Below are 21,057 nucleotides of genomic sequence, written 5' to 3' on the forward strand. Positions count from 1 at the left end.
GAAGAGACTGTGAGACCGTGACACTTACCCACTCTTCTGTCCTTCCCAGAAACCCCCACACTCCAAATTTATTTGGACCAATCATTGCAAAAAGCCCCAAGGTAGGTGCTTCCCTCAACTCAAGTAAAGAGTAGAGAGAAGCTGTCACTCCTACCTTCCACCTCCAATCACTCTCCTTTGCATGCTAGGGCTCTTGCCTCTTAAAAGTGTCATAGAGGCACACTTTAAGTCATCCACACTTCCATGCATACATTCTTCTTGGTACACACTCACAAAGTCAAACTTTGGGACCATTTTCATTGTAAAATCACCAAAGGGAAAAACAACAGAGAAAGTTAAACTACCCAATTTAAATCCAATTCATGCTAATGATCTGATAGGAATCAACTCTGGCCAACAGCTGGGAGTTAGGCGTGGAAGCTCCTTTGCCCCAGATGGCGTCAGGGAGCAGATGCTGTAGCTCAGCAGACCTTGCCCTGGTTTCTTTTTAAGACCACAGCCTGGCGGTGTGGGGGCTGCTGGGCCCCATTATAGGAATTCACATGACATTGCTCAGCTGCCCGCCTGGGGCAAGGGAAGGCTAGATGGCTGGTTAGCTTAAGAAGTGTAATGCCATGCTGGTGGATCATTCCCCAGGGTTGCCACCTCCCTGCCTGTAGCCTTAGCTTTCAGAAGCCACCACTCCCTGGGTGGTCCCGGCCTCCATTCCTCTCTCTCTCTCACTTTTGGCCTTGGTCAGTAGAGAACATACAGCTGCCCAAGGGAGCTTCCTTGAGCAGCAGGGTTAGCAAGGGTAATGAGGAATGATTTAGTAGAAGATTCCTGTGTTTCTAACTGGATAATAATGACAATGATTATGACAGTAACACCACTTACTGAATGCTTATCATCTGTCAGGTACTGGGCTAAATTTTTTTCATGTTAACTCATTTAATACAACAGCCAGTGCTATTATCATCACTATTTCATACATGAACAAACTGAGGTTTAGAGAGCTAAATAATGTGCTCAAGTTCACAAAGGTAGTGGCAGACAACCCCAAGCATCTGACTCCCAAGTCTGTATTCTTACCAGTACTAAAGGGCAGGCAGCACGGAGCTGGGGTCCCAAATCTAGACAGTGAGCTCAGTTCCAACTCACAGCGGCTCAGCTTTATCAGACCTCCCAGAGACTTGCTGGGAACCTTGCTTCGCTACAGACTGCTCTCTCTTCCATCTTAAGGTGATACTCTGATAGTTTCTTGGCTGAAAATGGTTGATAAAGTGTGGGTAGGTAGCTGATGCTGCTTGTCTTGGGATCAAAATTCAGGGGTGGGAAGAAAGCTATTTTGATAGCATCCCCACGAAACTGGACTCTGCTCTGTTCAAGAAGAATGATGTCTGAAGAAACATCTCCCCTTTCCTCTCCTAATCAGTCTAAGTGATTCAACCCCGCAGTTTGGGGATAGAGGAGATCTCAGGATGGGGCAGAACTGCTACTACCCTAAGATGTCTTAGGGGTCTGGTGTGCTGTCCATAGTCACCAGGCATCTGACAACCCACAGGCTACAGTATCATAAGGGTTCACTTCCAGAGAGGCCCAGGCCATGGGAAGGAGGAAGACTCTTTCTCTACACATTTCCTTCCTTGTTCATGGGGTTAACCTGAACCAGAGTGAGTGGAATAGGATGCCTGACTGGCCCAAGGGGGAACACAGCCTTTGCCTGCTCAGAACAGGGATATACAGGGTTATCATGGGGCTTGGAGTGAGCTTGACTGAGGTCAAAAGAGGGTCAGTGAGGCTTGTCTGAGGTTCACTAAGCTCTCACAGCAAACAGGGAAGTGCGGGGTTATGAAATTACACAGACCAGGGTAGGTAGGGTTTCCCAGGGGCCACTAACATAAAGGAACCCAAGAAGCTCGTGGGAAAAGGAAGAAGTGGGCAGCACGGTGTGGGTCACAACCTTTGTCTGGTCAGTAAGCTTTAGAAGGAGGGAGAATGAGGCACAGCCAAGATCTGGAAACTGAGGGCTGGTCTGTTCCTTGAAAGGGTAGAAAAAAACCCTAACCTTGGTTTTACATTGTGCCCCTCTCTCTGGACCTCACCCGCCTAACTGGATTTGGTGCTACAAGTTCCCTGGCCAGATGATCTCTCTTACAGCAACTCTGGAGAGCTAGCCTTACTGACCTTCCACTGCCTGCCTCATCCCTAATGAATGGTGCAAGAACTGACACAGGCCATACTCTACCCACGTTTCCTAACGTGGTGCCTATGGCTTGGCTGGCATAGCTTGGTTGACACCCCGATGGTTTTAGCAACCCCACTGTCTCATCCCACACTGACAGCTCATTCTTTCCCATTATTCCCTGCCCAGCTTTCATGTGTAGAGTCTGGAATCACAGGCTCAGTTTTATCCCTGAAACTACCCCTATCCTGGAAGCTAAAGCCTTGTGTCATCAGGGGTGGGTGGGGTTCTCCAGTTATTCTACTGCAGCCAGTCCAAGACTGCTCTGAAGACTCCGAACCAAAGGTGGCCACTCTATCACTGCTTCAGATCACGAATGACAGCTTCCAGCTGACATCTGGCTTCCCCAGCCCGTTGCTGATTTCATCCCTGTGCGCCCCACCCTGCTCCACCAGGCACTTGAGACTGCTGTGGGCCAAATGACTATGTTGGCCTATGGGTGACCTGGCCTCTGGCTAGAATCACTTCCGTCCCTTCCCTAAGTCCCACGTTCCTTCCCACCTAAGGTCCCTCTATCTTCAGCACTGAGATAAAAAGAAGGAAAGAGTCAATCTTCAGGCAAAAGCGAACTGTATGTGCATACACATCCAGACAGAGTTACCCACACCCAGACACACAGCAGGGCAGCTGGCAGTGATATTAAATGCATATATGTGCCGACACAGTCAAACACTCACATTTACTCAAAACTCAGACAGCAGGGAAGCTGGCAGCGGAGTTCAACTTAAACTGACACACAAATCCAGCACATACAGACCCACTTCAACAATCACTCCCAGGAAGATACATACATGCATGGCAGGGCAACTGTTAGTGGGGCTTAGCAGGGGTGGGCATACAGTTGTGTGTGCGCACACACGTGCACATGCTCTGGAGTGAAGCAAGGGCTACAGGAACAACCAAGGGCAAACAAATAAGAGGAGAATTCCTTAATCACATCAGGATGTGCAGGAGGGAGAGAGAGAGGGAGGGAGCAAAGGAGGGAGGGTAAACTGGGGGAGGGGGTGATTTTCCACATGGGGCCAGCAATGTCAGCTCTTCCTGTACGTGTGCTGGAGGCTGGAGTTCAGGCCTGTGCTGCACTGAGCTCCACACATCTATAAACTTGATCCTCAGCCTGAACCCTAACACCCCCCCCCCTTTCCTAAGCCTCCAGAGCTGCACATTATTAAACTCTTTCTTTCCCTCCCTTCTCCTCCAGTGCAACATTAAAAAGAAGCATCTGGAACTCGTAGCAAAGATGGAAGCACTGGGGTGGGACTGGCAGGAAGGGGCACCAGCAGAGTGCACTCTTGAGAAGTTGGCTAGTCACATTAACATCGACACTGTTCTAAATGGTTATAAATAACCAGGGGTAGAAACTGAAGCCTCGGGCAGAGCAGGGATGGAAGGGGGGAAGGGAGCCTTCCCTCTACCACAGCGGGCTCTTCCCGCATAGTACCTCATCTTCCAGTTGTTTTCCCTCTTGGCTTCCCATTTCCTTTCCCATGGTGTCTGGGACGGGTGCCACTGACACATATTTTCCACCCTTGAATGCCAGCAGAGGCTCTTCTTGTCCACAAAGGGCTTCCAGAAAATACTTCAGCACCGTGACCCTTTTGCAGTCTGCTGCAATAACCTACAGGGCGAGAGGGAGAGAAGAAAAACAGCATTTATGAAAGGGAAGATGAACATGAGAGCTTACTGACTGAGAGGCAAATGAGAAATGTGTACTGGGTACTGGGTAAGGGAGGCAGGGTGAACGAGCAAGAGTGTGTGTGCCAGTGAGGAGGGCCAAGGGTGGGTTGAAAACAAACATCTTTGAAGGAAGAAAGTCACCAGTGTCTCTCCTTAGGTCATCTCTGGAGCAGCAGAAGACTCTAGAACCAACGATAGTGACCTGTGGGGTTTTATCTTTCTCTTACTAAAGTCCTACTATAAAAAAGAATACATTAAATTCTTCGAAGTTTGGTATCTTATTGGCAGAGGGAAGGGTGAAGTACAAAACACTAGTGTTTGCAGCACAGAGCCTTCTGGTACCCCTCACTGCCACCCTCCATTCTTCTCCCAGTTCTCCTCTCTCCAGACTCCCAAAGGAAAACTTTAGCCTGAGTGCAAAATGAATGATGAAGGCTTTCTTGGCTGTTTCATTTCAGTCAGATCATTTTAGGCTTCCCCTGACAGGTTCCTGCCCCACCTAAGAGCTTCCCATGCTCAAAAGACTGGGGTCAGGCAGGAAATTGTTGTCAGGAGAAGGGAGACAGGCAAAGCAGGTGGGGGGTGTTTCACCAAAGCTCTGCTCCTCCAGGGGTTCATGCTATCCTGTTCCCATGTGGCCACATCAGCACATAAGTCAATGCTGTCAGAGAAGCTGGGGCTGATTTAGCTAAAATGAAATTCAGTATCTTGAGCAATTGTCAAATTTGTAAGTGTTTCAGATGAAATTTCCATAGTCATTCTGTCTGGGGTCCTTCTCCTATGAGACCACACACACACGCCCTCACTTGCAAACCCATCTGCTTTGCTTGCACCCTCTCTTCATTTTCAGCCCTTGGGGTCCTCTCCTCCCTACTGGCAGGGGGCCAGTACAGGCACCACAGGAAGTAGATGAGGCAGGCATGATCCATGTCCTCTAGGACACCGTGGAAATGAACACCTCTGTCAGTTGGCTGGCCAGGGAAAACGCAGCACAATCCTGTCAAATGTGTGCTCCATGACTCCATCCTCTGCCACCTCTTCCAGCCAAACTTGATTCTCGCTAACCAGGAGTGGTTAAGTATCTCGACCACCTCCATCTGAGAGGCTGACTGAAACATGCTCAGGTACCCAGAAAAGACTTAAGAAAGGATAGCTGTCTTGAGCTTGGGGTGTCTGGCCCCGGGTTTACCAGCCTCTTTGAAGGAGGAAGGAGGCTCTCCCTGAGTCAGGGCAGGTAACCATGGGTTCTATCGCGTGTATTCAAACATGTGATGAGGAAGGTTAGAAATACAGAAGCAGGGGCTAAAAGGCATTAAAAAAGAGTTGAAATGAGTAATAGCCTGGCAGGCAGCACGCACAGTGGCCTCCCTGCATCCCCAGCCTCTCACTTGCAGAGGAAACTTCTGCATTTCCACAAGACTGCCAGTTTCCTCTCTGTGGTCTAATTTTAACCACCTTGTCGTTACAGTGTGTGTCAGCCACCTGACCCCACTATGACCTCTGACCTTATGACCCAGCTACTGCTTACACTATGGAGAATTATGTAATGGGTCCAGGACTTTCCTTTTCAGTGTGAGGTTGCTGCCACTGAATGGAGAGGAGGTGGAGGTTAAGTGTTGAGAGGCCAGACAAAAAGCTTGTGATGGTTCTTGGAGTCACCTGTACAGTGAGAGGTATACTGGCACTGCTGCTGAGTAGGCAGCAGAAATCTGCCCAGAAGAGGAGAGTGTGCCCATGGCTGTGTGTGTTGACAGGCAGGCAGAATCCCCGCTGTTGGAGCATGAGCTGGCTGGCATGCTGAATGGCTCAGGAAGAAGGTGTGATTCCTGCCAAGAGGAAGGGCTGATGTGTGGACGTGGGACTCCTGGAGATGGGGATTTCCAGGGCACAGCAGGGATCTAGGGATGCAGACATCCTCAGCCTGCCTGCAGCACATCCTTTGAGGACCATTGGGGACTGTCATTCACATGGACAAAAAAACAAAAAGGAGTTGTCATTGTGTCATCCCTCTTCCTCCAACAACCTGGATTCCTTGGGGATTTTGTCTGTACAACCCTTACTCCCCCTGGTAGGGTAGTGGTATTCCTAGATGATTCTCAAAAGGGTTTTAGGGCTCAGTCCAGTGAGCGCTCAGCTGGAAGGTCTGCTAAGAGGTCTGAAAAGGATTCTACCTATTTAGAGAAAAGGCACCCAGGATTTTTTGCAGAGCGTCCTCTCTTCTGTAATCCAACTAACATGGATAACCACTAAGGCTGTACAGTCTCCGAGGTATCTAAAGGACACTGGGGGAGTGAGAAGGGGTTCTAAGCTAGGCTCCCTGCTTGGAGAAGGAGTCTAGATGAAGTGAGTGACATAATCCCCACAACAGTGCTGTTCTTGAGTATACCTGCCCATTCTATATTGGTGCAAAACAGAGAATATATAAGGGGTATGTGCACTGCAGGTCTGGGCAACTCTAGATTGTCCACAACAGAAAGGTGGGCAGGAGAGGCCTTCTTCTTGGGCTGCAACAGGATGGGTTAGACCGGAGCTAGGATCAGGTAAAAGAATTGCTGATTAGGGAATATGCCGGAAACTTGGGACTCAGCACCTTCTCAGTGGCAGCTGTGGCCCTTTCAAAGGGAGGTTCATTGCGCAGGAGATCAGGAATGCCACAGTTAAGGGGCAAAATGTTTCACACAAATCATTCTGGTTAGCTTTGAAAAGAAAATTGGAACTTTAAGTCATGGAAGAGCCAAAAGAAAAGCAGTCAGAGAAAGCCCCTTCCCCTTCCCCTGGAGACCATCTGAGGCAGCGTGCCCCATCAGTGGGAACTGAAACCTCTAGCTTCAGGGCTCTAGTTATCACCCAGATCAGGTCCACACGCAAAGAACCAAAGCAGAAAGGAAAACTGAAAGTGAGATGTGGCAGAGTGATATAGGAGTCTGTCCTGTCCCAGGCTCAGTTCCTTAGAGAGAGATAATGTGAGCATGCATGGGTTAAGTGGAGGTTGGAGCTAAGAGGAAGGTTAGGTCCTGGGGAAAGCAGGAAGAAACCGCTAGGTCAAGAGAAGAAGGCAGACTGGGTTACTAGTCTGGAGTATTTTAGGTGGGGCAGTGGATAAGCAATGGTGTTTTCAGAAAACTGGTGACTTTCCACAGCTATTCAGCAGGAGACAAGTCCAGCCTGGACAGAAATGCCCAGGAAGGAACAGAAAGATTTAAGCAGGCTTTGGGAAGGTGGGGAAGGGACAGAGGGAAAAAAGCTGGGGGTGGGGGGAGAGGGGGGAGAAGGAGAGCGGGCAGGGAGAGAGACAGAGAGACAGAGAATGAGAATGAATGAGAACGGAGCACCAAGCACCACAGACTGATGTAGCCTGGTACTCTGGGTTGTGAGATTTACACTTCAGAGCAGCCACAAGGAAGGAGAAAAGCCCATTCTAGCCAGGGAGCAGGAAGGAATCAGAGAGCTGAACCAGGCCTCTGGCTGTAAGTTCTACGGAATGAGGGACTTACCCCATCATTATTGGGTCCCTGTTTTCTCCAAACAGGCCTCTTGGAAGGCATGAGCATTACAGTGGCTGATTAGATTTTGCAAAATTTCTTTTTCTGAATTTTTGGTTTCGGAGAATCAGAATTTAAACTTGCACTATCAGCCAGTTCTATTTTTTTCTGGTCTTAAAAAGTCCTGTTTGCCACTGCTCCTCTGGTTAAAGAGAAAATTCACACGGGTTTTCCCCTACAAACTCTAGTTTACAGGTTGTTTTTCTTGTTTCTCTAAATGGAGCCAATTATTCTCACATTTGTTGAAACCTTCAATCAAACTTTATAGCTTGTTAATTTTACAGAATGTCCTTAGAGCAAATAGGATGCAGACAGGAAAAGTGAAGTCTTGTTGAGATTATTAAGAAAGCTTAAAATAGCCTACAAATCCACCACTAACGCTGGTAAAACACAGGCTGCGTGGCTGGTTTCTGAGGTCAATTAGCAATGGGTTAATTATCATCTTTAATGAGCCAAGTATACAGGATTGGCTATAAGAAACTATCACAAATTGGGAAGCTCTAGTTATGTACAACTCACCCTCACAAAGGGTGGGTGGGACAATTCTGTAGTGGCCAAGGGTGGGTCAGTCTGAGAAAAGGTCTGCCAATGAAAGTTCAGACACAGGGAATCCTCTGGAGCTGGGTGGACAGAGGAAATGGTTTATTCACATTCCTAGGGGGAGGGGCTTCCAGACAGGGAGCAGACTCCACAGGCAGGAGGGAAGTTGGCCACAAGGATGCACAATCACTCTGGAGACAGAAGCAGTAGCTTTTGATGGGAGACAGATATTTGTAGCCTACTTGAATCGGAATAAACTGGTGTTGAATTGTTAGAGAGGGTCATGGTTCATAGGGGAAGGAGAAGCACCTGTCAGGTGCTAAATGACAAAGGGGACAGAAGGAAACAAGGTACAGGTCTTTGTGCCAGATGCATATCCTGACAATCCCTGAGCGTACTATTCAAGGGGATCAACTCAATCAGTATTTCATTCTTTTCCTATCCCTGCTGCAGCAGGACCTCATTACTAAACAAAAGCAGCTAAGTATAGGCCTCAGTCACTTCTGATTCCAATGTCCAGACTCAGCCCTCCCTACTCTTAGGGTTGATCTGTGCTGAGGGATCAATGGGTCACAAGATGAAATGCTAACATCACTGGCCAACCCACAGCAGCTACACCACTTCCATTCATTTGGTCCTAACAGGTGTGTTTTCTTCTTAGCAGAGGCAATGTGGGCCACTGCTAATCAGCTGGACATGCACAGATGTTTTAGAGTGGTATAACAGCCTGCTCACTCCACCCATCTTTGCTCTGCGTGTGTGTTTGTGTGTGTGCATGCATACATGTGCTGGCCTATAGTTTCTAGACAGTGGCTGGTGGGAACTGGCAATTGGTTAGGTGGGAAGACTTGGAGAAGGAGGCAACTTCAGTAGTTTTATTAAAGATTCCAAAAGGTATAGGTACTTGGTTACTGAGAGGGAGATATGTCCACCCTAGAGGGAGAGTCCAGAGAACAGAGGAATTGTGGAACACATACTGGCAGTGGGAGACTAAGTACAGTAGGAAAAACGGTTGGAAAAGGCAAGTCAAGGCAAAACAAGGGTGTTGGTCAAGAGACTGAATTTCACAGACAGATAGACCTGAGTTCAAGTCTTAACTGTCTCATCCTAGCTGTGTGTTATTATACAAGTTACTCAATGTCTCTGAGACCCTGTTTGCTCAAGTTGTTTGTGAGACTTAAGAGAGAATGCATATCAAGTATTTAGCAAGGTGCCTGGGCCCATTAAATGCTCAACAAATGAATGGCTGTTTTTTTTTTTTTTCCTCCGTGCTGCCTCACTAGTCTTGGAGGCAGGAGGGATATCCTGTCTAACCACCCCACTAAGCCATGTGGAAGCCAGATTCAGAGGTACAGAAGGGGATGGCACAGGCCCTAGAATGCTCACCTTGCTGCTGAAGCAGCTAAAGTATTTTGCTCAGAGTTAAGGTGTTGGATCCAGCCTGCTAGGCAGATCGCTTGGTGGAGGGAAGCCCCAGATACTCTTCAGCTGTTTCTCTTCCGATTCTCCATAAGGATTCCTGGATCTAACCATAGACATGCATGCACAGTACAGCTCTCCAGAGAGCCCAAGGGTTTGGGCTTTAAGATAAGCATGCCACTAAAGCACACATCAGAAATAAAATCCTTTAGTAAATATCACAATGCCAATTTGATCCCTTTATACTGGGATGTGAGTGGTGGCTTTGCTTTTGTTAATGGTATCCTCCTTAAACAAGATCTATCTGCATCTTCCCTCCCGATCACTCAATGTAAGAGAAATGATGAGAAGCACCTGGCATGTGGCATTTTCTGTGCACCTGAACTTCCTGAGCTTGGACATCCTAAACAAAGTCAGAGGGATGTCTGGGCTCTCCAGGGAAGAGCATGGAGCTTGCTTTTCTTGAACTGTTTCCTCATGGAAAGAAACTATTTTCTTCTAAACTCTGAGCTTGTTGTCGCGTAAGGTGTATTCTGAACAATGAGTTTATCATGGAAAGTAAACTACAGGCAGCAGCAGCATGGGCTGCAGTCCAATATGTTTCCCCTGAAGAGCAGCCACCCACATTGGCAGGAATTAGGGCTGTGGACTGGCACTGCCAGCACAAGTCTTTCAGGTTTGGCGGGCTTCACTTGGTCTGAAACCTGGAACACAGGCGCTGGGGCCCTCATTTAGTAAACCAGCAGGGGAGGCTACAAGCTTAGCCCCTGGGGATGAAAGTCTTCAGATCTGTCTCAGTCTTCAAACATCTACACTCAGTATGTTTCTACACTGCCAGTTAGATGTGGGCCAAGAGCACTGTATCTTGGACTCTCGACACTCTGAGCAACCAGGAAAAGGATACCATTCCTTAGGTTTGTGTTCAGGTTCCTTCTCCAGATTTGTTGCTGGTTTTATTTTATATATGTGTGTATGAGAATGTCCCTTCTGAGATAACTGCCACATTCAACATATTTAATCAACATTCGATTCAACAAATATTTACTAAGTGTCTACTGTGTGCACTAGGTACTGTTCTAGATCTCAATGATTTTGTAGAGCACAAAGCAAAATTCCTACTCCAGCTTGGGGGTGGTGGTGGTATTGTCACATTCAGATCAGCTACATCTGTATCCAGAGAGAAATTAATCCCCCCTACCCCTCCAATACCTTATTTAGAGCACTAAGCAGAGCAGAATTCTCATTCCTCTTCCCTCATAGGAGGAGGAAGAGACAGTCCAAGGGAGCAGAAAAACTCCTTATAGTTACCTGCCTTTTATTCCTTTTAGGCTAATGGGACAGTCAGAGGCAGTCAGGACAGAGAATTCCCTTTGGATCAGTCTTGCTTCAAGATGAAATTCCAACCTCTCTCAATGCTTTTCACGATCTGCGCAAACCTCCTCGACCCCCCTCCCCCACCACTACCTTTCAAGACTCTGCTATTATTCTGTGTTCCTCAACTCCAGGCCCCAGGCAGTCCTGTTCCATAGTTCCCCTCATGCCATTTGCTCCCTCTGGTATCTCTGAGACATTAGAGAGGATTCCTCCAGTCTATAATTACTTTACTAATCAATTAATTCCTTCACCTTTCTTTAAGATTGATGAAAAAGTCTTTCTTTTCAAAAAACCTTTGTATATAGGTGGCCAGCCTATGTTCACAATTTTTTCCCAAGACTCTAAGTGACAGGAACTATACCAGATATCCTGGGCACATGAGAGGAGGAGGCAGGCACAGTCTTTGGCGCAATGGGACCGTTAGTCCCGAGGGATCCCACAAATGCCTTCCCAGTTCACAGCTATGTCTTCAGCATCTATGGGGTAGGCCCACACTTCATTCATTTTTCCTGGTCTCATTAGCAGCCCTCAACATCTATATTGCTTATATGCCATACAGTTAACCACCAACCACCATTCAGAAACACACTAGAACCTCCTCAACAACATTTCCCTTTCTTCAATATTTCAGGTGAAAGGGACTTAAGACCCTCGAGGACTATTTAAAACTTAATGTTGGGGGGCCTCCCTGGTGGCACAAGGGGTTAAGCATCAGCATTATGAAACTATCCGCAACAACTGCAGCACAGAGTTCAATCCCCGGCCAGGGAGGTGACCCACACAGCACATCAGACCTCTCCTGTCTCGCTCACTGCTTCCCTCAGCAGTGTATTTCAGTCATTCTGCCTGTTCTGCTCCCCACTCTGTCTCTGGTGAACCCTCTCACCCCCTGGACATCTGGCTTGTACCCCAGTTATTGTATGCATAAATAAATCTTTTAAGAAAAGACAACTTAATGTTGGGGCCTCCGTGGTGGCACAGGGGTTAAAATCTCAGTGCTATCAAGCTATCAACAGCCACTGCAGCATGAATTTGACCCTGGCCAGGGCGCTAACCCACATAAGGCACAGCAGACCTCTCATGTCTCTCGTGTAGCTCCGAGAGAGCAACGGTGTATTTCAGTAGATCCACCTGTTCTGCTCCCCATTCTGTCTCTGGTGAATCCTCTCACCCCACTCCTCCCACCCCACATCTCTGGTCTATACCCCAGTTCTTGTATGCATAAATAAAATCTTAAAAATAAAACTTACATGTTTAAGAAATATATAATTGTTATTAACTTCACTAACAGATTTTTGAGCCGTTTACTGCCAATTCTGACCATGCTGTATGAAAGATCTGTAACTGAACTGTCTTACTAGGGGGTTCATTTTCTACTAGGAAGCCCATTCTATTTTTGGAATTTTCAAATTGGTAGGAATATATGTCCCTTTCAAGTTCAAACCTACCTCCTGTTGCTTCTAATTCTGTTCTTAGAGCCACAAAAAACCTAATTCTTCCTCTATCTCACCGGCCTCAAGTTACATGAAGTCAATTGTATTATACCTTCCTAAGGCTAAACAGATCTACTTCCTTCATTGCCTCCTCAACATCCTGCCTAGTCTCTCATTAAGACTTTCACTAAGACCAGTATGTCTCCCAGAGTGTGTGCTCACGTATGATCTGGCAGCAGAGAACAAGTGTAACATCACCTTGTTCAATTCTGGACACCTCAAAAGGTGTTGGTTTTATAGATGTGGCTAAACAGTATCTTTACCATTGAGTGCAGGATTCTACCATCTATCCCCTTTTACAACATCCATTCAGTGAGGGTGTGTGTATGTATTAGGGGGGGTGAACTGCCTGCAGCATCTAAAATACACCTGGGTATATCTGGGTACACTGTGTAATGTGAATCATGTTCCTTGTGTCATATGACACAGATACCCTGGATAGACTCAGAGGTGCTACTTTCTGCTTTGGGTGATGCTCCCTATGGATGTTTGGGCTCAATAAGAGACAGGTTGTCTAAAGAGATTTAGTTTGAACTAAGATACAGCAAGAAGTCAAGCTCTGGGCAGCTGTCTTGTCTTAACAGAAACCTTCACTCACAGAGGAAGGTACTACACACCTCACCAAGCAAGAGGTGAGGCTTACTCTGCTCTCCAAAAGCACCAATGTCAATGTTCTGGAAAAAAAATTATTACCCATACAGCAAGAATCCCCACAGCACACTTAAAAAATGAAAAAAAGTAAACAAAAATTGTCCAGATTGGGGTGAGGTCTAAAGTCACTTAAGTTGCATTTTTAGGTCCTGTCTCTAGAGATCTGAGTTTCAAATGTGGTCCAGGAGCCTCATAGCTGGAGACAAGACAAACTTTGCTAACTAATTAAAGTTATCCATCATTTGAGATAAGATTTAAGTAAGTAAAGCAAATGCCCTGGCACACAGAAGCAGCTCATTAAATATTAGTTCCCTTTTTGTCACCTCTGAACACTAAAAAGCCTCTTTTAAAATGTCCTTCAAAAGACTCCCAGGGGCCTCCCTGGCGGCACAGGAATTAAAGACAGCGTTATCAAGCTATCCTCAGCCACTGCAGCACGAGTTAGATTCCCAGACTGCCAGGGAGCAACCCACATGGCGCAGCAGGCCTCCCCTGTCTCGCTGCTGCTCCCCTCAGCAGTGTATTTCAGTACATCCGCTTGTGCTGCTCCCCACTCTCTGATGAATCTTCTCACCTCCCACACCTCTGGTCTACACCCCAGTTCTTGAATGCATAAATAAACAAATCTTAAAAAAATAAATGCAGACTCCTGGACTCCAATTTGGACTAAATGAATTAGCAATTCAGGAGCTAGGGCCTTGGAACGTGCACGTTAAACAAGTTAATTATAATAAAGTAAAAATCAAAATCAACAAGCAGCTATAAACCAGAGACATACTACGGGGAGGGGTGGCGAGGAGAGGAGGGATTAGGGTCAAAATAAGGGGGGTGGGAATTGTATGGGGAATATAACCAAGATGAAAATGCATACATTGTGCACAAATGAAAAATGATGTAAAAATATATATAAAAACAAACAAAAAAAAAACCCCCAAAACCCCACAAATGTTCCAGATACCAACACTGAAGTTTGAGCACTCACTGCTTTAAAATTTGGAGGGCTAAGAAAATGAAGGTGGTCAATTTTAGTCTATTCTTCGCAATGCAACTTTACTGTAGCAAAAATACAAAAAATAATACCTTATATTTTCTATGGCACTTTTAGGATCTAGAAGACCCTCACACACACACTATGAAACAGTAACTATTACATTCAGATAATAATAGAGACAAGGAAATGAAAATCAGTAAGTCAAATGAGATTTGAAGCCAGATGCAATAACTTGCTAGTCCAATGTTCTTGCCACCTCACAATAGCTAGGACAGCTCCCTTGGGTCTTTTCTAGAGCATAACAAGAAAACCCACAGCATGCCACACTCACCCTCAATAGCTGCAGATAACACATTGAGTAACTGCTACATGCCAGGCACTGTGTCAAATGCTCTACATGCACTGACTCATCTAATCCTCACCACAACTCCATGAAGTAGGTACTGCCATTATCCCAATTTTACAGATGAGGAAATCAAGGCACAGAAGTCACTTGCTCAAGGTCATGGAGCTAAGTAAGCAGAGGAGCTTCTGCCCCTATCAGTATTCCAACTGTCCTCAGCTCTCAATGAATCCAGAGCATTTACCTGTGCTTTGGGCAGGTACAACATTCCCCACATGGGGAAAGAGTTGACCTAGTACAGAGATTCAAAGGGCACAGTCTCTCACTGCTGACTTTGTGAAGACTGAACTCATTCTGCACTTCTCCTGAGCATTTGACAAGTCAAGGGTCAGGAGAAAGCAGGGTCTAGAGGAAAGTTCACTTCATGCTCTGTTAACGTGGGTGCCATCTTGAGCAAATTACTGAAGCTTGTTTGCAAAATGCAGATGATTCTGGATGTCTCTTTCCATTCTTAAAGGTTTCTATGATTCTGGGCAGTCATCTTGGAAAGGAGGAAAGACAGTTCTGCTGCTGACCTTGATGCTGGAGCTCAGCTCTGTTACAGGGGACAGTGCCAAAAGCTGGGCTTTGCCTTTCTAGAGAAGCTGAAAATTCAGAATCTGAACTAACGATGAGAGTTTGGATAAATGCCTGATGGAAAAAGGTGGTATAGGTTCTTCTCATATGATAAGCCACTCAGGAAGACTTGGAGAGTTTTATGGAATCATTAGCACAGAACTCCCCTCTGGCCACAGAGCAGAGGAAGAAACAGCAGACCAGTTTGTAAAGCTCCAGAGCGGAAAATTTCTGTTGGTGTCCAAACGAAGTTTTTGGCTTTCTGTGAGGCTTGGAAAGACTTATACTGATGTTTTAATCACCTGTTTAGTGTTCTGAAGACTCTTGTCAGCGGCCTCACTGAGCCTGCTCCAGCAGGCAGTGGGGAGCTTGCTGGCTCACACACCGTGCTCTTTTTGTGAGCTATTTCTTTCCCATGGCTACATCGGACACCCTGTATCTCCCTCCAGGCCACCAGGAGGGTACAAGCCAAACCTGGGAGCCCTGTAGGGGACTGAGGACAAGTTTTCAGATAACGTCTCACCAAATCTGAAGCCAGGAAGGGCACCTTAAGAATAGTTAAGGTACAGAGGTAAGGAGTGGTGTCTGGAGACCAGTTTGCCAGTAAAACCTCTGAGGAGGCATAGGGGAGACAGGCTTGCCTTCCAAGAGAACCACCATCAAGATGTATTAAAACCACTGGGTGCTGAGCATGAAAGAAGTCCTCACAAGTGAAAAAGAATATTGAACAAACTCTGGGCAGGGTACATTCTAGAAACAAAAACTCATGAGCATGCAAGCAGGGTAGTGGCAAGTACAAGTCAGCATTTTACTTCCTCTGCAGTTTTCACTGGTCACAGCTTTTTGGTGCCTAAAATATCCCATTTTACTGGGAAAACTGTGGTGGAGATGAAGCAGTGACTGATGGTTGAAAGGCCTTAAGTCATTTCATTTTATTATCACAGCAATCCTATGAGATAGAAAGAGGAAGAGGAAGCTGAAGCTCAGAGAAAAGAAAATATCTAGTCAGTGGTGAAGCTGGGATTTGAACTCAGATTCTTACTCCGGTCTAAGCTCCGTCACTATGATCCACGACCTCTTAGGAAGGTAATGACACTTTGCAAAGAACAGAGGGCACTTCTGGAGAAAGGGACCTAGTTCATGTCCTCATTGGAGGATACTACAGTTCCTCAGGCTCTGCAGCAACCCCAAGGCCCGCCCCCATAACAAAATTAACAGTTCCGATGAATTTGCATTTAGGTGAACACAAACCAAATGGGTGCTTGCAAGGCTAAGCTACAAGGCAAGAAGGGAGAAACTAAAATTAAGTATTTCTCAGAGTACTTGCCCTGAAAGGAATTTCATTCTTCTGATTCATTTCACTTCCTTGGACATTATATAGCAAGACCTGAACTAATCTTTTAATAAGTTGAATACGTATGGGAGACTAGTCACTTGCCAAGTTAAGGTCTATACAGGAATGTCCCCAGAAAGTTTTCTGCACTACAGAGTCTTAAATTCTGGGTGCAGTGTAAGGAGAAAAGTCCATTAGACAGCATGGGAAAAGACAAATGAAATCAAAGCTCTCTTCTTTCACTGGGTACCCAGAAGCTCTACAAATCTGTTAATTTAGGAAACTTTTATTTTTCAAGGACCAGGATGTGTTGTTCATCTAGCAATCCTTGATGCAAGATATGAGGGAAAAAAGAGAGAACAGAAGTTTACTTTTCAGTACAAAGACCAGGCTCAGGGAATGAGGATTAGTTCTCAGGGAGCACTTCCCTGCCACAGAATTTTCTCTTTATACCCCATTCCTTTCCTTCTCTTTTCTCTTCTTTCTAGAGGAAGCTTCCTCAGTGTCTGCTTTCTGACTGAGAGTTAACTTCCCTTTGCCTGGCCAGACTGCTTTACACATGCCATTGTTCCCAGCCTTATTATGCCTGAATTCAGGCAGATAAGCCTCCAACAGAGCTTTTAAGGGAGGAAGGGAGGGGGTCTCTCAAGGGAACTCGGCTTACAGAGGGAAAAGACACTCCTGTAGTGGCAAACGGCATATATTGCCCTTCCTCAATAACCTCAGAGGAATATACTTACACAGGCTACAATTAGAGAGAGAAGGAAAGGAAAGAGAGGGGGACTATGAGCGGAGAGATCTTAAGCCCCAGAGGAATAACTCTGCATGAACAAGAAAAAGGCTGTCTTGTCACGAGAGCAAAATTAACCAGGCCCATCTGATTATGACAGAGGGAAGGAGGGTGCTGGGATAGTGAGTGGGACAGAAGCTTACAGACCACTGCATACATGGGGGGAGGGAGATGTGGATATAGGAGAAAAGTGTTCCAAAGTTGATGACAAGGCAGACAGGAAACTTACATGTCCTTGCTGACAGGAAAGAAAGAGTGAAATTCTGGGTCTTCTCTCATCTGCAGGATTTCTAATAGGCGTCTGAAGTTCACCCTCTTCCCAAGGATGTGCTGACAGCTGGGAATACTGCCCTTCAGGTCAGGCAGGGCAGGGATCTAGACCTCTCCAGGAGTTCACAAAGAAGTTCAGTAAGGACTCAAACCACGATCCAAAACACAAATGGGACTGCCATTTCCTGTAGGGTTTCCATGCTGTAAAAAAGTGGAGGAGAAATGCCAACTACCAAGTGCTCTGTCTTCTGTGGAAAATGGAGTACGCAATGTATCCAGCTCCAGGTTCTGACTTGTAAAACTAAGTGAGAACTAGTTGCTAGTTGCTAGAGGATTATAGTGTTAAAGAGACATTACACTACCTGACTTGCCAGCCTTTCTGCTCACTGTCCTTGGATCCAAGGGAGCTAATGACAAAGTTGTCTTGGGCCTCCATAAAAAGGGCAGCCTCAGGCTTTGGCAGCTCCTTCTCTACCCCAGCTCACTGTCCTGTGTTCTTAAACAGATCTGATGGAGCAAGCCATCTGAGCTATTTAGCTTGGAACTAGAAGAGGGTGAGGATGTGGAAAAAATAAATTGAGCCACCAAAAGTTGGGGGGGTTGGGGGAGAGAAGGGGAGGAAGAGAGGAGAGCGGGAGATCTGAGGAAAGTGGGGGAGAGAAGGGCAGGTGGCATGTTCCTGGGACTAAATGCCAGGGCTGAAGAGTGGGGTGAGATTGCAGAAAGGCCAGTAATGGGAAGCACTGGAATGCCTAGGATAGCATGACTGTATTTCCAAAGTGGTATTCTGCTGTTTTCCTTCAAGGGTCACCGACCCTCACCCATCATACGAGAGTCCTGGGACAATATAACTTAAGCACACCAGCCTTGTCTTCTTGGGGGAAAAAAACACAACAAACCAAAAACCCTAATCCTGCCTAATTTCTTGCTGGGTCTGAATTTCAGCCTAAAGAGGAAATTGATTAAGTTTTCTACACCTACAACCACAAGATAATGCCAATAGTCAAAAGGTAGAAAATGGAGATTTTGGAGGATCAATGAGGAACTTTATGAACTACAGAAAATAGCAACTATAGGATGCAGAATGTAGAAGCTGCAGGATGACCTGGGAAGATATATGGGAATCTGGTGTAGCACTGAACTGGAAATGATCTTTTCTTTGCAGTCTTCCCCTCTACTCACTATGAAGAACATATATAAGAGATTTAATTTTAAAATCTAGGCATTTTCACTTATGTTACTTCCATTTCCACTGAAATCCTATGAAGGCACTACTGACATTCCCATTTTTTTTTTAAAGATTTATTTTATTTATACAAGAACTGGGGTATAGGCCAGAGTGCAGGAGGGTGAGAGGATTCACCAGAGACAGAGTGGGGAGCAGAACAGGCAGATGGACTGAAAACACTGCTGAAGGGAGCAACAGGTGAGACAGGAGAGGTCTGCTGCGCCATGTGGGTTGCTCCCTGGCCAGCCGGGAATCGAACCTGTGCTGCAGAGGCTGCGGACAGCTTCACAGCGCTGCACTCAACCCGCTGCATCACCAGGGAGGCCCTACTGACATTCCCATTTGAGAGAGTAAACTGAAACCTAGACCGAATAACTTATCTGGAGAGTTTTAATGACCAGAATAAAGCATAATGAAGACTGTACTTTTTATCTACATCAGGGAACTGTATTTTTTCAGGTCATTCTGGCAAAATGGCATTAGAGTTGATGGTATCTTCTCTGATCCACTCCTGATCACCAAGCCTATATAGTATATGCTCACAGATTTTGAGAAAGAGACCCAAAAGTGGTAGAATTATATTTTGATTTTTTACTAAGTCTTTCCAAGTCGCTAGACTAAGAACAAGCTTTGAGACAGAAAGTCAGTTACAATGAGTGCTGCTTACTTTTATTTATTTATTTATTTATTTATTTATTTATTTATTTATTCAATTATTTGTTTGTTTGTTTGTTTGTTTATACATGCACTGGGTACAGTCAGAAGCGCGGGAGGGTGAGAGAATTCACCAGAGCTAAAGCAGGGAGCAGAGCAGGCAGAAGGACCGAAGCACACTGCTGAGGGGAGCAGCGGGCGGCAGGAGAGGTCTGTGCGCCATGTGGGACCCTCCTCCGGTGGCCGGGGAGCAGCCGGGGATCGAACCAGCGCCACAGAGGCCGCTGGCAGCTTTGCAACCCAGCGCTCAACCGCTGTGCCACCGGTGAGGCCCGAGTGCTGCTTACTTTTGAAGCACACACAGAGAAAGACATGCAAACAATTATAAACTATTTTAAAGTATAGCTTCAATGTGTCATACAGAGAGACAAAATTTCTGTACCAGTGTGTACTAGGAAAGTCTACACAGAGCCTAAACTTTTTTTTGTTGACAACACTGAACTAAAAGTTGTCACTGAATTTAGGTCATTTAGGTTAAAGTCACTCTTGCTACTGTCATTTAGGTTAAAGTCACTCTTGCTACTGACAAAGTAGAAAAGAAGTTCAATGAGAGCATCTCTTCTAGAAGGTGCGCGCGCACATGCACACACACACACATACACACACACACACACACATGGTGGCACTGTGGCTTCAAGTACCAGGACAAACTGAAACTGCTCGGTAATATGTACTTTAAACACATGGCAAAAACAAACAGCACAAAAGGCTGAATTTAAAAAAGGAATCTTCTCACCTCTGGTTTCTTGACCCTCCGTACTCCAGTCCTGCTATCAGTTTCTGGTATGTTCTTCAGAGATATTTATGTATATACATAGCCATATATTATTAACTGTGGGCTCTCCCTATTCCTTTTATAAATATATTCATACAAATAGTGATATATTTTGCCATTAAAAAAAAAAACTTCACACCATATCTTACATATCATTAAGATTATTTGTGAAGCACATTTCATCATCAACAATATGGTTTTGGAACAGATCCAGAAAACCTAGTATGTTTACTGCAACAGCATTTCTCTGTATAGGGAGGACTGAAAGACCTAGCAAAGGCAGCAACAGAACAACAGGAGAAAAACCCTATCCACCAGTCAAGTTTATCAGTCACCATCAAGTCTAATAAGCCTGGGAGTGGTCACCAAAACAGACCCCTCAACCAGTTCTCAAATGACAGCAGGCTGGATGAGAGGAACTTCATTAATTATCAGAAAAGAATGTGAAAAGTATATGTATGTACTCCATCTGCATGTTGCCCAGAAAGAGCTCCCATACCTGAGCAATCAAGGTCAGGCAGGTCTTCAACAAATGTGAAGATCAGAAACACTTGCAACCCTAGGTACTATTGTAGGAGATACCTTGTACATCTGAAGGTTTAGGCACTACCTGCAAGTTCCAGTCACCCTATCAGGGACCACATGTAGCTACCAGAAATATACCACAAATATACTCTGATCTCAGAGTCTGAAGTTCTACCATGTAACTGCAGGGGGCAGGGTATAACTCTCCCCCCCAAGTCTGTACTTGCTGAAACATTTTAATGTAGTTCACTAATTTCATTCAGGAGATATTTACTGAGTACCTGCATTGTGTGGCTGGCTTTATTCAAGGCTCTCGGAATACAGCAGTGAATAAAACAATGTTCCTGCTATCATGCAGCACATTCTTGTGAAACTGAGAAACAAATAAGCAAATATAGGGTAAGCAGTGGGAAGTACTATGAAAAAAGTAGAGTAAAGGGGCTAGAGAGTAACAGAGTAAGGGAGAGTGTTGTTATTTTATATAAATGGATGATGAATGGCAAAGTGCCATTTGATCAGGAGTGAGAGCAAAGCAGAGAGGGTCTTACAGTGA

The 21,057-nt window shown here is 45.7% G+C and overlaps 1 protein-coding gene across 2 annotated transcripts in view; it reads right to left on the bottom strand.

The window, feature by feature from the left end:
- Positions 1 to 21,057, bottom strand: part of SMG6 (SMG6 nonsense mediated mRNA decay factor) — a 230,289-nt gene that overhangs the window by 18,511 nt on the left and 190,721 nt on the right. For both annotated transcript variants that reach the window (XM_037491791.2, XM_037491790.2), the window contains exon 14: positions 3,666 to 3,842. In XM_037491791.2, coding sequence (XP_037347688.1) covers positions 3,666 to 3,842 — 177 coding nt within the window. The remainder of the gene's footprint in view (positions 1 to 3,665; positions 3,843 to 21,057) is intronic.

Source organism: Talpa occidentalis, unplaced genomic scaffold (assembly GCF_014898055.3).
Source record: "Talpa occidentalis isolate TD23 unplaced genomic scaffold, MPIMG_talOcc4v2.1 talOcc4.7, whole genome shotgun sequence".
Taxonomy (NCBI): domain Eukaryota; kingdom Metazoa; phylum Chordata; class Mammalia; order Eulipotyphla; family Talpidae; genus Talpa; species Talpa occidentalis.